Consider the following 12533-nt stretch of genomic DNA (forward strand, 5'->3'; position numbering starts at 1 on the left):
AGTCTGAAAGCTGCTGTGCTGCAGTCAACCAGGGTCGTTGTGAGTGGGCCCCTGGCGTCACACCACCTGAATTTGAACCCTCAGTCAATTACAAGGCATGTGGCCTTTAGCAAGGCATTTGTCTGAGCCTCAGTTTATCTGTCAAGGGGTATAATAATAGCACCTCCCTTGCAGTGTTCTTGGGGGAGTCAGTGAAATAAGGTAGAAAAGTGCCAGGTGCGTCGACAGTGAGGGTGACAGCTGATGTTCCCCAGGTGGTGACGGGCTCCGGGCTGCACAGCCAGAAGTCGGATGAGGAGTACCGCAAGTTTAAAATGTAAATTCATTAATTTTTAGTATATTGCCAGTGCTGGGCAGCTGCAGTCAAATTTAGAACATTTTCATCACCTCAAAAAGAAACCAGTACATTCACCCCCTATTCCCTATCCCTGTAGCCCTAAGCAGTCTCCTGTTTCTGTGGAGTTCCCTATTTTGGCTGTTTCCTATAAGTAGAATCTTATCATATGTGGTTTTTGTCTCTGGCTTCTTTTACTTCATGTTTTCAAGGTCCCTCCATCGTAGCACAAATCAGTACTGCATTCCCCTTTTTTTTTTTGCGGTACGCGGGCCTCTCACTGCTGTGGCCTCTCCCGTTGTGGAGCGCAGGCTCCGGACACACAGGCTCAGTGGCCATGGCTCATGGGCCCAGCCGCTCTGCAGCATGTGGGATCTTCCTGGACCGGGGCACGAACCCGCGTCCCCTGCATCGGCAGGTGGACTCTCAACCACTGCGCCACCAGGGAAGCCTGCATTCCCTTTTATGACTGAGTGATAGTCTGTTGCGTGGACTCACCCCATTTGGTTGGTGTGTTCACCCGCTGCTGGTCGTGTGGGTCTCTCCTCTCTCCCCAGACAGATTGTAATCACACTTGGCATTGAGCTGAGTGGTCCTGACCTGCTGGCACTTCCATTGCAAATAGCCTGGAAGACAGTTGCCCAGTCATCACTGGGCGAGAAAGTCCTCCTCAAGCCTATTTATATAAAATGAAACTTTCAGTCAAAGAGGACATACTACTTTGTAAAACTGTTTATACCTTTCTATCCTTAATAAAAGCAATGCGTAGGCACCATAGGTAGTTTAGAAAATGCTCCTCTCAACCCCACTCCTACATTCACCGTCCCATAGTCTCAGAAAATCATCCATCCGCAACCACCAGTGGCATTTTCTGTATTTCCTTCTAGTCCTTACTTTACATTGAGAGGTTTTATAATTTTTATTTTGTTAGTAAACCATGTAAAAATAAATTTAAGAAAAGTAATTCTGCGGGGGGCGGTGGTGGTGGTGGGATGAATTGGGAGATTGGGATTGACATATATACACTAATATGTATAAAATAGATAAGTAATAAGAACCTGCTGTATAAAAATAATTAATTAAATTAAATTTTAAAGAAAGAAAAGTAATTTTACGTGGCATTAAACAACACTAACACAAGGCAAAAATATTATAGTAACCTGCACCACCTCACTCCTCCCTGAATCCCAAATAGGAAATATCTTCTCACCTCATCAAGCTATTTCTTCTGGTATCTATCTCTGTACTTCCACTAACAGCCTGATGGGGCTCTTCCTTGGTTTTTCAATTTATGGCATTTTCTATTGATTTCCTACTTTGGGAGAAAACAGTTTAGTTCTTTCATCTCTACCTCCCATTCCCACCCCCAATACACCCAATTTCTTTCTCGCATCTTCCCAAAGTGGCAATTTAACACTTTTTGGTTAAATTAATAGTTGCTCTGTATTACTAAAACTGAGTAACTGTTCATTGCTGAGTCATGTGGTCTAATATGAATACATCTCTTTTCTGGCACAGCTTTTGCCTTTTTGTTTGATAAGTTTTCTATGATCCAATCAAAAAGGAGCCCTCAAACATACCAATGTAAAACTTCCTACGAAAGAGCTAATCACAATCATTATTTTATGAATTTTATTACTGTTTTTCTTCTTGGAGCCATTCCTGCTGAAGCCCCTTTTCCTTCTCTCCAATCTGAACTGATTTGTCTCTAGATCTGTTGTTCAGTTACTGATCTGAGATATCTCATCATCATTACCCTGGGATTCCCTTTGTCCGTCTCCTGTATTGGACCCCAGGGCTGACTCTCTCTTTATATTGGTGGAGTATATCCTCCAAAGCTTTCTAAGAAAGGGATTATGGGGGAAAATATTTCTGAGATCTTGAATAACTGAAAATGTTTTACTTCTAAATTCACTCATAGTGAGTGGCTAGAGAATTTTAAATTGTAAATAATTTTTTCCCAGAATTTTGAAGGTATTATTCCATTGTTTTCTAGCTTTTAGTGTTGCCGCTGAAAAGTTGGATTCTAGTCTAATCCCTGTTTCCTTGTTATTTTTTCCTCTGTGTAATTTTTTAATAATCACTTTATTGAGATATAATTTATATATAAAAAATTCACCCTTTAAAGTGTACACTTATTTTTAGTATATTCAGAGCTGTGAAACCATTACCACTGCCTAATTTTATAACATTTTTGTTATCCCCCCAAAAAAACCCATACCCATTAGTGGTCATTTGCCATTCATCCCTTTCCCCACCAGCCTCTGGCAACCACTAATCTACTTTCTGTCTGCATAGTTTTGCCTCTTCTGGAGATTATATTTAAATGGAGCCATATAATATGTGATCCTTTGTGACTGGCTTCTTTCACTTAGCATGATGTTTTCAGGGTTCATCCATGTTCTAGTATATATCAGTACTTCATTCCTTTATGATTGAATAATATTCCATTGTATGAATATATATATTTGTTTATATATTCACAAATTTGGGTTGTTTCAACTTTTTGGCTATCATGAATATGCTGATATATACATTCGTGTACAAGTATTTGTGTGGAAATATGTTTCATTCTCTTGAGTATACACCTAGAAGCAGAATTACTGGGTCACGTGGTAACTCTACGTTTAAAAATTTGAGGAACTGTAAAAACTGTTTTCCAAAGCAGCTGCACCATTTTACATTTTCACCAGCAGTGTGCGAGAGTTGCAATTTCTTCATATCCTTGTCATCACTTATGGTCTTTTTTATTTTAACCATCCTAGTTGTGAAGTAGTTTCTCATGGTGGTTTTGACTTGCATATCCCTAATAACTAATGATATTGAGCACCTTTTCATGTGCTTATTGGCCGTCTGCACAGCTTCTTTGGAGAAATGTCTGTTCAGATTCTTTGCCCATTTTATTTTAGGTTATTTGTCTTTTTATTTTTGAAGTATAAGAGTTTTTATATATTCTGTATCAGAAAAAGCTAATTAATTTGCCATGGTTACCAGGAAAATAGGGACTGTTTTCTAAAATGCAGCCAAATTTATGAGCCAAAGTGAAAAAGAGGAAAAAATTTTATTATGCATCTTGTTTTCCAGAACTGGTATATTTAAAAATATATCAATATTCAAACACCAAAAGAAAGAGTTTTTATATATTCTGGATACAAGTCCCTTATCAGACATATAATTTGAAAAAATTTTCCTCCATTCCATGGATTGTCTTTTTACTTTCTATATGGTATCTTTGAAGCACAAAAGTTTTCAATTTTGATGAAGTTCCTTTTATTTTTTCTGTTGTCACTTGTGCTTTTGGTGTCATATCTAAGAAACCATTGCCTAATCCAAGTTCTCAAAGATTTACTCTTATGTTTTCTTCTGAGATTTTTATAGTTTCAATTCTTACATTTAGGTCTTTGGTCATTTTGAGTTAACTTTTGTATATGGTGTGAGTAGGGGTCCAACTTCATTCTTTTGCATGCGGATGTCCAGTTGTCCCAGCACTAGTTGTTGGAAAGCGTATTCTTTCTCCATTGAATTGTCTTGGTACTCTTGTCAAAAATCAATTGACTCTAAATGTAAGGGTTTATTTCTGGGCTTTCAGATCTCTTTCATTGATCTATATGTCTTTCTATATGCCAATACCATACCATTTTGATTACTGTAACTTTGTAGTAAGTTTTGAAATTAGGAAATGTGAGTCTAACTTTATTCTTTCGTTTTCATCTGTAGAATCTTATAGTCTCATCTCTTTATCACAGTTTTTCTGAAGTTTCACTGTAAGGCATCCTGATAAGGGCCTTTTGCATTCATTGTTTGGGACACTAAATAGGCCATTGCAGTGTGGAAATACAAGTTCCGTAGGTCTGGGAAATTTTCTTAAATTTTAATTTTGATAATTTCCTCCTCTCTGTTTTCTCTGATCTGTCTTTCTGGGTTTTCTATCTGTCAGATGTTGGATGCCCAGTAGTTAGTGTCTAATTTTCCTATCTTTTCTGTCTTATTGCATATCACTTATTTTTGTTCTGCTTTATGGGATATTTCCTTAATTTCAGTTTTCAACTCTGTTAGTATTTTTTATCTTGCCTATAATATTTTAAATATCCAAAAGCTCCATCTTGTTCTCTGAATGTTTCTTTTTTTTTAATCACACCCAACTCTTGTGTCATGAATGTGCTATCTCCACGAGAATATTATTGTTTTTTTCAATGAGCTTTACTAAGGTATAATTTACATTTGGTAAGCTGCATCCATTTAAAATGGATAATTCACAAAGTTTTGACAGTTGTATATACACCTGTGAAACCAAAAACACAAGATGCAGAACACTTTCATCTCCCTTTAAGACTTCGTATGCCATTTGCAATCCATCCTTCCCTCCATCCTTGGCCCTAAACAATCACATTTTTTGTCACCATAGATTTGTTTTCAATTTCTAGAATTTTATTTAAGTGGAATCATATAGTATGTATTTTGTGCGTGTGGCTTTTTCACTCAGCATAATAATTTTGAGATTCATCCACATTGTTTTTTGTATCAATAGTTTGTTTCCTTTCATTGCTGAGTATTTTTCCATTGTGTGGCTATTCTACAATTTGTGTATCTATTCAATTGTTGATAAACATTGGGCCATTTCCAGCTTTTGGCCAATGTAAGCAAAGTTGCTTTAAATATTTGAGTATAAGTGTTTGTGTAGACATAGGTTTTTATTTCTCTTGGAATGGTCATATTGGAGGTGTATGTTTAACTTTTTAAGAAACTGCCAAACAGTTTTCCAAAGCGGGTGTACCATTTTATATTCCCACCAGTTATATATGAGGGTTCTGTTGCACACACCCTCACAGCGCTTGTGCTGTCAGTCTTATTAATCTTAGCCATTCTAATGGATATTTAGTACATCTCACTGAGGTTTCAATTTGCATTTCCCTGAAGATTAATGATATTGAGCATCTTTTCATGTGCTTATTGGCTATTCATACATCTTCCTTTGTGAAGTGTTGTCTATTGAAATCTTTTGCCCATTTTTTACAATTAGCTTTCCATCTTCTTACTATTAAATTGTGAGAATCTATATATATTCTAGATACAAGTCCTTATTCACAAATACGTTGCAAATATTTTTTCTAATCGGTGACTTTGTCTTTTCTTTTTTTTTTGGGGGGGGGTGCCTTCTAAAGAGCACCTGTTTTTAATTTTGAGGAAGTTCAACTTATTTATTATTCTGTGGTTTGTGATTTTTTTGTGTTCTAGCTAAGAAATCTCTGCCTAGCCCAGAGTTGCAAAGATTTTCCCTTAGCTCTAACAGATCTGCATACTCTTCTGTGTTTGGAGTTATTCTGAAAAATCTTCACTATTTTGTCCTTCCTTTGTCCCTTATTTCCTGGTTTCATTGCCAGCCAGGATCCCAGATTCTTTTATGAATTAACATTCCTTTAGATCTTCTCTTCTCATTATTTCTGCACTATAAAGGTTCTCTTCAGCAAAACCATTAGACTGTTGGTTCTAGTGAAAATTCTTACCTTCTGAACTATTCTCACTATTTCTCCTGCCTCGAATGTTCTATTTCTTCATTTACAGTTTGGAGGAACATAAAGGCTTAGCATCTAAGCTCATTCATTCATTTACTCATTGCTTTTCAAGAAAAATCTCTTGAGGGCCTACCAGGTCCCCGGGCCCCAGGGATGGAGCCTACACAACGTGCCAAGCCTCACCCCTGCAGTGCTTACAGTCTGGTGCAGAGGGAGGAAATCGACCATGTCATGAGGGGTGTGACAAGTGTGGCAGTTGTCAGGAGGCTGATTTGACAAGGCTTTCCCCTCTGAATTCTTTTTTTTTTTAACGTCTTTATTGGTGTATAATTACTTTACGATGGTGTGTTAGTTTCTGCTTTATAACAAAGTGAATCAGCTATACGTATACTTATATCCCCATATCTCCTCCCTCTTAACGTCTCCCTCCCACCCTCCCTATCCCACCCCTCTAGGTGGTCACAAAACACCGAGCTGATCTCCCTCCCCTCTGAATTCTGAGCTAATCTAGAAGTTAGCACTTGAGGCTGATGGGGGCCAAAGGATCAGGTTTGGTAAAGCTGGACCAGAGAATGTGACTTCACTCAAGGCCACACCAGGCTTCCTATTCCTCCCCCATCCCATGAAACTTCCCACTGGGAAACAGGCAAAGCAGCTGCATAAATATACACCTCCCATCCTCGGGATGGGAGGGGCGATTACCGCAAGGACAAGACAGGCACCCAGAGGAGAGGACACACCCCACAGGCAGACAGATCCCAAGTGAGCGCCAAGGTCAAAGTGACGCTACACGCATCCTAGTCACCTGTCTCCCCACCTCTGCAGACAGATAAGTGAGTTAAGGGGCTAGGGAGGAGGTAAATAGAAGGGCAGAAGCCTTTCCTCACAAGACTTCTATAGGAATCCTATTTTATGGACTCAAGCAGCAACTGGCCAAATCACTTCAAAAGCAAAGATTGTAAAAATGCTATAGAAAGAAGTTCTATTTGATATTGTCTGTGGGTACATGGGATGTGGAGAGACCTCTCAAAGTCAGAGTGCTACTCAAAACATGGTCCATGGACCAGCTGCCAATTGTCACCAGTCAGCGGCAAGATGGGGGGCTGGTGCCAGAATAAAAATCAGCTGATGGTGAAGCACACGCACAGCGTGTGGCTGACATCTTTGCTTTGTAGCAGCGCTTCCTTGATAAGGGAAGCGGAGTGCTGATTTCTCTTCTGGCACACGTTTCCACCCAGCCGTGAACTGACACTCTGAGTAGCACTCGCTGGCCTCGTGCTTCAGGATGTCTCCTCCAGCACCCCCCCGGAGATGTGGTGAGGGTACCGGACAGACGGGTATGCCAAGGCACAGTGAGCCTGACCTCGATCTGTGCCTGGCCAGGTGATCGCCATGATCAAAGGCCTGCAGGTGCTCATGGGCAGGATGGAGAGCGTCTTCAACCAGGCCATCAGGAACACCATCTACGCAGCCCTGCAGGACTTTGCCCAGGTGACCCTGCGTGAACCCCTCAGGCAGGCAGTGCGGAAGAAGAAGAATGTCCTCATCAGGTGGGTCTTCAGATGGCCTTTTTCAGGGGGCACATCCAAAATCGGGGGTGCTGGGTGCAGGCCACAGAGGACGTTCCCAGATCAGTCAGCTTCCAGGGAAGTGTCTGAACACAGACGGACCTTCCAGTGAGTTCCAGCAAGTCCTATGAGGCCCTTTCAGGAGATTGGGCATTTGGGATGAATTAAGCCTCCATCTCTGGGTTTGGAGCCCATATCCACCACTGTCTAGCTGTGTGAACTTAGTCATGTTACTTACCTTCTCTACACCTCAGTTTCCCTCATTTGTAAACTGTGGATGATGATGGTACCTACTCCCTAGGCTGTTGGGACGATGAAATGAGATAATCCGTGTATAGACCTAAGCACACAGCAGCATGGAGTAAATGTGCAACACATATAAGCTATTATTCAAGTTTTAAATATACAGAGATTTAAATGGACTAATGAAACTGTCCTAAAAGCAAAAAGAAAACTAGCCAGCCTTCACTCAGGTTCTCTCCCACTGTGTGGCCTCGGAGCTGAGTTCTCAGACAGCCAGTGGGCCTCAGAATCACCGGGGCACTTGTAAAATGCAGACGTCCGGGCTGCACCTCAAATCTGTTAAGCCAGCATCCCTGGGGATGGGGCCCTGGAGTGAGCATGTTTCACAAGCATGCCAGGAGTTCTAAGGCACGTGGTCCTGGAACACCATGGCCTCTAGAAACAGGCTTGCAGTGCCTCTTTCCAGCTGGTCTGAATCCAGGTTCTTCCTTCCCCAGTGTCCTACAGGCAATTCGGAAAACCATCTGTGACTGGGAGGGAGGCCGAGAGCCCCCCAATGACCCGTGCTTGAGAGGGGAGAAGGACCCCAAAGGTGGATTTGACATCAAGGTGCCCCGGCGCGCCGTGGGACCCTCCAGCACACAGGTAAGCAGTTCCAGGCACAGCCCAGCTCTGCTGACTCAGAGGCCAGCCAGGCTATGGTAGGTCATCCTGGCTGGACCATGGGGCAGTGGGGCTGGGGGTCCTCAGGCAGGAGGGGCAGGGTCAAGCGGCTGCTCTAGTCTTATTCTGCCATCTTGTTTTGATATAAGAGGGAGGACCACTGACTTAAGATTCAGGAGACCTGGATTCTAGTCCTAGATACCTGTGTGACCTCGGGCACGTTACACAGATCTCTTTGTGCCTCAGTTGTCTAATCTGGCAAATGGGGGTAATACCAGGACTGGCTGTCCTAGCCCTGTGAAGTACAGGTTCCAAAGTATAGGAGAAGTTTAAAGTGAAATCTGTATGCATCTATCCTGTCCCTGTTTAATGAACGCTGACCCCCGCTTCCCCTGTAGTGATGTCCTAGCTTGGGAATTCCTAAGTTCTGCCTCTCACTTGCTGCGGGATCTTGGGCAAGTGCCTTGACCTCTCTGAGCTCTGGTTATCTTCTCCGTTAAATGAAAACTTTGGATGAGATCACGTTACTGACAAAACACCGCTTTTGTTATTCCCCGTACCCCCTGCCACCAAAATCGCAAGTATCCAAAGCCCTCAACCACTTAGAGAAAGTCTAATAATCAGAGATATTCAGAGTTGCCAACCGGAGCTTTTTCAACAACGAGAGGTTGTCTGTGGCTTATCCAAAGTAGTCGGTAGAATTACAGAAAAAAAAGTAAAGAACCTAGGCATCTCAGTTAAATCCTTGCCCCCTACTTAAGGATAAATAGTTTCTGGTAGGCTTTTTGAGCTATTGAGAAAAAGCATATGGACCCATTATAGCTTTTAAAGGTCTTACAGGCCCCCAAAGCCCCAGGCTGGGAACTCCTGCTTCACATGACCTTTAAACCTCTCTCATCTCTGAAATCCTGATTCCTTGAATCATCTGAGATGAGCCATCTGAGGCCCACCCCTGACGCTTCTCACTGTATGTGTGTCTGTGTCTGGGCACGGGGTGGGGGCAAGGAGGCAGCACCCGGGAGAGCTGGGTTCTCAGCACTGGCATCGTAGCTTCCCTTGGCCCGCAGCTCACAGACCCCTTTGCACTTTTCTTGCCTGCTCGAGAGACATGGAACTTCTCAAGGAAGCTTCTACAGATGGTTCTGTGTCATGCCAAGGGCAGAGACCTTTCCAGTCCAGAATGGCTTGGAGGGGCTGAGCAGGGCTTCTGGGTGTTGCTTCCAGGCGAGGCAAAATAGAAACTGGAAAGGAGGAGGTCGCAAAAGGGGGCCAACAGGCAGAGAATGAGAGAGGGGTGGGGGGCAGGGAGGGAGAACGGAGCATTTATAAAGATAATATGAGAAGGAGTGTCACCAACAGTTAGGCCCCCCCGACTCCCCCAAGTCATGTTAGGGTGGCACAGACACACTTGATAGACTCCTAGACAGTCAGCTTGGAACAGCCCTTAGAGACAAACTAGTCGCAAACTAGTTCCTCCCCCTATTTTGCAGATGGGGAAACTGAGGTCCAGAGAGGGGAAGTGACTTGTCCAAGTCACAAGGTGAGTTTAGATGGAGGTGGGACGAGAACCAGGTCTCCTGACTCCCACCCTGGGGCTCTGTTAGGGCCTTGGGAGCACAGTAGACATGGCATCTGGCAGAGCTGGGAGGTGACTGTTCTGGTGAATTAAATGCTTTGTTTAATAAAAGTAGGTGGGGAAAACGTTTCCCCTCTTAGGGATGAAATGGTTTTTCAAATAGTTAGAATTTGGTACAAATCAGTCGACACCCGCACAGACTGGATTGAAGACTCCTCTCTTGGAGGCCTCCAAAGGCCATCATTAGAGCAGTGCCTCTCGAGTCTTAGGGATGGTCAGCCGTGCCCACCGACAGGGTTGCAGAGGGTGGGCTGCCTGATAAACCAGCAGCCCCATAGTTCCTTCACCACAAAGGAAAGTGCTGTGCCAGGGATGGCGTGCCACTCCTTTCTGTGGCCGTGCTGCCCAGCCCAGGCCAGGCGTGTGGTGGGTGTGGTCCTAGAGAAGATCAGAGGCGGCCAGCATGGACGTGGTGGCAGAGGGAGGTTGGAGCATCTCAGAGGTGGTCGGCAGATGGCCTCTAGCAGTCGTGGCGGCTTTCCCACCGTATACAATACCTCTTGCTTTTCTCTCTCTCTCTCTCTCTTCTCTCTCTCCCTCTTCCCTGTCTCTCCTGCCCTCCCATTCCCTCCTCCTCTCTCCTATCTATGTCTTAGGCCTGCCAGTGGTCCCCGCGGGCTTTGTTTCACCCCACTGGTGGCACACAGGGCCGAAGAGGCTGCCGATCCCTGGTATAACACCGCCTGGCTGGGTTGGTTGGGTACCCTTCTCCAGGAGGCAGCAGGAATGGACTAGCCTGGCTGTTCACGGCCCCTTCCAGCCCTAAGATTCAAAGACACATGATGTGGAAAGATGTAGATTAGCACTTGCGCCCTTTGCACTTAAGGCTCTCTGTAAGCAGGAGTTAATTGTCTAGTAGGCCTCCTGTGTAAGTACCGATCTTCACCTGCTATCCACCCAGCATTTCGGCAAGCTGTACCATGCAGCTGATACCTGCAGAGACGCTGTCCCTCGGTGTTGAGGGTCGGAAACCTGAGGTGGTGGGGGGCTTGCTCTGATCCTACCCCATTTCACAGTTCCTTGGAATGTCAGAGCTGAAAGGGACTGGTTGGAGAAAGCATCTGGTGCAACCTCCTCACGTTAGCAGATAAGAAAACTGAGGCCCAGAGTGGGACTTTGTTGCCCAAGGTCACACAGCAAGTCAGGGGCGTACCTAGCCTTGAACCCCATTCTTTTGACTCTGAGTCCAGTGCTCTACCCCTGGTGCCACCGTGGCTGTCCAGTAAAGCAGGGAGCGACTCCAGGGTGACGTGGAATGAGGTTCTCCTCTGATGCCCACGCCCTGGGCCAAGCAGAGCAGGCAGGACCCTGGGCCTTGAAAGACCTGGTATTACCAGGTCCTCCCACCCGGGAGGCCGCCGGCCCCAGGCAGAACATCCTGCCAGGCTGGCCAGTCTCCCTCTTGAAGGTTACACATTCCAAATTTACTTCTCCAACCCTAAACTGGTGCTTCCTTAAGACAGTGCTTTTTAAGGGCAGATATCTTCAGAAAAAAAGAATAGAAACACAGCACAAAGCAACCTTTTCCCCTGGATGGAGGGCCAGCCCCTGACCTTCCCATCTTCCTTTCTTTTTCAAGCTGTACATGGTGCGGACCATGCTTGAATCGCTCATCGCAGACAAAAGTGGCTCCAAGAAGACTCTGCGGAGCAGCCTGGATGGACCCATCGTCCTCGCCATAGAGGACTTCCACAAGCAGTCCTTCTTCTTCACCCACCTGCTGAACATCAGTGGTGAGCCACCCTGTCGGGGGCAGGGGGAGGGCTCCTAGGGACTAGAGCGTCTAAGGCTGTCGGGCCAGAAGTTGCAAAGAGACGTGATCATCTACCCAAAGGGGCACATTTTGCCACCAAAGAAAAAAGGCACACTTTCCAGTAGACTCTGGGAAAGGCCAGGCTCAGTCCAGCTATTCTGACTCAGCTAAATCTGGTAGATATTTGTAGCTAATTTGTTATGAAGTTCCCAGTAAAGCGGGATCACAAACAGGTGACACCCTCAGACACACGCAGAGACCAGGTCAGCCTTTTGTTTTTAAGCAGCAGCGCTGAGCTGATTAGTGCCCGTTGCTCCTAGCAAAGGAGGCTGCCGGACTGCATCTGGATCCCAAGTCCCCCGCTCCACCTCTCCTGTTGGTGGGATGCATGTGCAGGTGGGACAGGGGTGGGGAGTGGAGGGAGAGCAGCATCCCAGGGTCCTGGGAGGGGTGATGTGTCTGTTGGTATTGAAAAGAGTGATCTTAAACAGCCCAAACTTCTCCATAGGGAGCAGCCTAGGAAGGGTCTTCAAGACCTCTGTAAGGGATCCATAATTATCACAAGCAAGGGTCATGGCTGCAGTCCAGTTAAAAGCGGGCACCCGTGGATCTGTCTTGACACTTAGAGCAAGCACACTTTGACACTTAGCTAGCATGTTTTCAGGATGGCTTTGTAAGGACACGATGGAAATTGTAGGGGCATCTAAAGCTCTAAAACATCACTGCCCCCCCGCCACACACACACACACACACACACACACACACACACACACACACACACACACACACACACACACACACACACACCCACACACACACACAC

General features: G+C 44.9%; 1 protein-coding gene across 6 annotated transcripts in view; it reads left to right on the top strand.

The window, feature by feature from the left end:
• CYFIP2 (cytoplasmic FMR1 interacting protein 2) overlaps positions 1-12533 on the top strand; it is a 129336-nt gene that overhangs the window by 44003 nt on the left and 72800 nt on the right. For 5 of the 6 annotated variants that reach the window (XM_029217319.1, XM_029217322.1, XM_029217320.1 and 2 more), the window contains 3 exons: positions 7231-7397; positions 8156-8303; positions 11537-11690. In XM_029217319.1, coding sequence (XP_029073152.1) covers positions 7231-7397; positions 8156-8303; positions 11537-11690 — 469 coding nt within the window. Of the gene's footprint in view, positions 1-7230; positions 7398-8155; positions 8304-9811; positions 9862-11536; positions 11691-12533 lie in introns of those variants that run through there. The other variant, XM_029217324.1, reaches the window with a different exon arrangement.

Source organism: Monodon monoceros, unplaced genomic scaffold, assembly GCF_005190385.1.
Source record: "Monodon monoceros isolate NGI ecotype Baffin Bay Population unplaced genomic scaffold, NGI_Narwhal_1 Super_Scaffold_12, whole genome shotgun sequence".
Lineage (NCBI taxonomy): Eukaryota > Metazoa > Chordata > Mammalia > Artiodactyla > Monodontidae > Monodon > Monodon monoceros.